Below are 2122 nucleotides of genomic sequence, written 5' to 3' on the forward strand. Positions count from 1 at the left end.
ATAAGCTGTGACCTTTCAATTCATTTTCTTCATCTTCACATATAATCACAAAAGCAAATGCATATCCTCTATCTTATAGGATACCTTCACACCTGAATAATCTGTAAAGCAGTGTGTCTTGGTGTATCTCTCTGTGGGGTGTGGAGAAAGGGATTCGAAGGAGCCAATTCACCACTCTCACTATACACACAGGCTTCACTCAAACCTGCAGACAGATCACATAGGTTTATTACAGTTCAGTCTTTATCCTACATCTCTTTTAAAACATTTCAATACAATTCATCACACACTCCATATGATAACTCTTCAATAATTTTCTTTTCTTTGGGCCACTGAAGTTATTTTATTAAAAATAACATCTTCAGTAACTATGGGAACAAACCTTGGAGAACAATAACTCTAATAGGCACACGTAAAAGTTTGATTGGAGACCCCAGCCGCTGGACACCAATGGTTATCTTGTAAGCATACTTCAACAGTTGACCACGATAAGTTGGAGGTGCATCACAGGGAAGGGTTTCTCTATACACAACTGTAATGAAACAGCAATTTATCTCCAAGTGAATACAATCAGTTCAACTAAATGAATCATTAATTTTTTATAATTGTACATAAAGAGAATGATGGGCTTATCCTTTTAAAAAGGATCACTTAATTATATACATATTTTTAATATACTTTATGTAGGACTTTAATCTCAGTAGATAGAGAATAAAACCTATACAATGTTTAATAACATAACTTTGCTGTAACAAGTGATATAACAACCTGTACAGCCTACTCCCGTTATTGAATCTGCAAACGTTAGTTAGAGACCTGACATATCGCATGAAAAGGATCACAATAACAGCTGTTGCTTCCCCCATTTTCATGAATATTTATAAAGTAACAAACTGTATTCTACAAAGAATCTATAGTTTTCAGCGATAACCCATCTTTACATTGATATGAATGACACCACTGAGCTATATTCTTTCACATATCAATTACACTACCTTTTCCCAAAAGTTCCTAACAACTTTTAATTAATAAAAATTTAAAAGTAAGTACAGAGTAGACTTCCCAGATTCTTGAATACTGCTTTCTCCATTCTAAACTTACATGACCTGCTTTCTCCAGGAAGAAGCTGAAGATCACAAAACAAGATCTTGGGTTTTGTTGACAAGACAACATGGCCACGTTCTCCGCGACATGGAGCAAAGGATGTGTCTGGGGAATAAGATATGGCACCATATTACATGTACATAATCCTGCTAAATGTAATCCAAAAACTGATGTTCCTGTAAAACAGGGATACAGTCATTTAAGAATATACTTTTCAAATACAGGTTCATCAATGCTAACTCTATACATTACAGAGCTGACCAAAAACTATTATGACTCAACAGAAGAACTTATATTTACCAGCATTTGTGACTGCACGTTCCTCTGCTTGCTTGGGGCTGGTGGCTGGTAAGCGCACCCGAGATTCATTTACAGAGCACTGACAGTGGATCTGTGCACTCCCCCAAGCTAAAACTTCACACACATCACTGCGAAGTATCATGAGAGTTTTAGTCAATACATTTAATCATCAGTCTTAAGACTCTGAAGCTGACAGACCCTCTACAGCAATATAAAACAATATTTAGCTAACTGTATTCAAATGATCCAACTTCTAACATTATTCAGTTTCTCTGGTTATCAAAAGTTACAAAACATACACTGAAAGAATAATGCTTATTACCTTGACTGAGCCCTTAGTGCTGGGTCTAGTGAGGGCACTGTTATGGTGATGCACACCTGTACTGTGTCACCAGCCAGGTGTACTGGCCCTCCTAATACCTGAGCTTGTACCTCTACCATATTCTGAAATTTTTATTTTTCATGGTTAGGAGTTACTGGCATTAAATTAATGTAACATTATTTTGCACAATAAGTGCACACAAAATAGTCACGAAAATAATAAACAAATAATAAACTATATATGTGCATCTATGTTCATGCCTATGCATCAGTATGTTTAAGCATATGCATTTACTGTATTAAAGTTTTTTAAAATTACAATATCAGCTTTTCAAAAAATAGCAAATAATAATGAATGTCTTAATATATTACAACACAGGTCTATCATAAGAAACAG

At 35.1% G+C, this 2122-nt stretch overlaps 1 protein-coding gene across 2 annotated transcripts in view; it reads right to left on the minus strand.

The window, feature by feature from the left end:
* The window catches only part of LOC119591298 (RAB6A-GEF complex partner protein 2-like), a 6703-nt gene that overhangs the window by 2742 nt on the left and 1839 nt on the right, over positions 1-2122 (minus strand). For both annotated transcript variants that reach the window (XM_037940026.1, XM_037940025.1), the window contains exons 2-6: positions 1727-1848; positions 1405-1532; positions 1102-1209; positions 383-532; positions 93-205 (exon numbers count right to left, since the gene is read on the minus strand). In XM_037940026.1, the coding sequence (XP_037795954.1) occupies positions 93-205; positions 383-532; positions 1102-1209; positions 1405-1532; positions 1727-1845 (618 nt within the window). In that variant the 5' untranslated portion in view covers positions 1846-1848. The remainder of the gene's footprint in view (positions 1-92; positions 206-382; positions 533-1101; positions 1210-1404; positions 1533-1726; positions 1849-2122) is intronic.

Source organism: Penaeus monodon, chromosome 28 (genome assembly GCF_015228065.2).
Source record: "Penaeus monodon isolate SGIC_2016 chromosome 28, NSTDA_Pmon_1, whole genome shotgun sequence".
Taxonomy (NCBI): Eukaryota; Metazoa; Arthropoda; class Malacostraca; order Decapoda; family Penaeidae; genus Penaeus; species Penaeus monodon.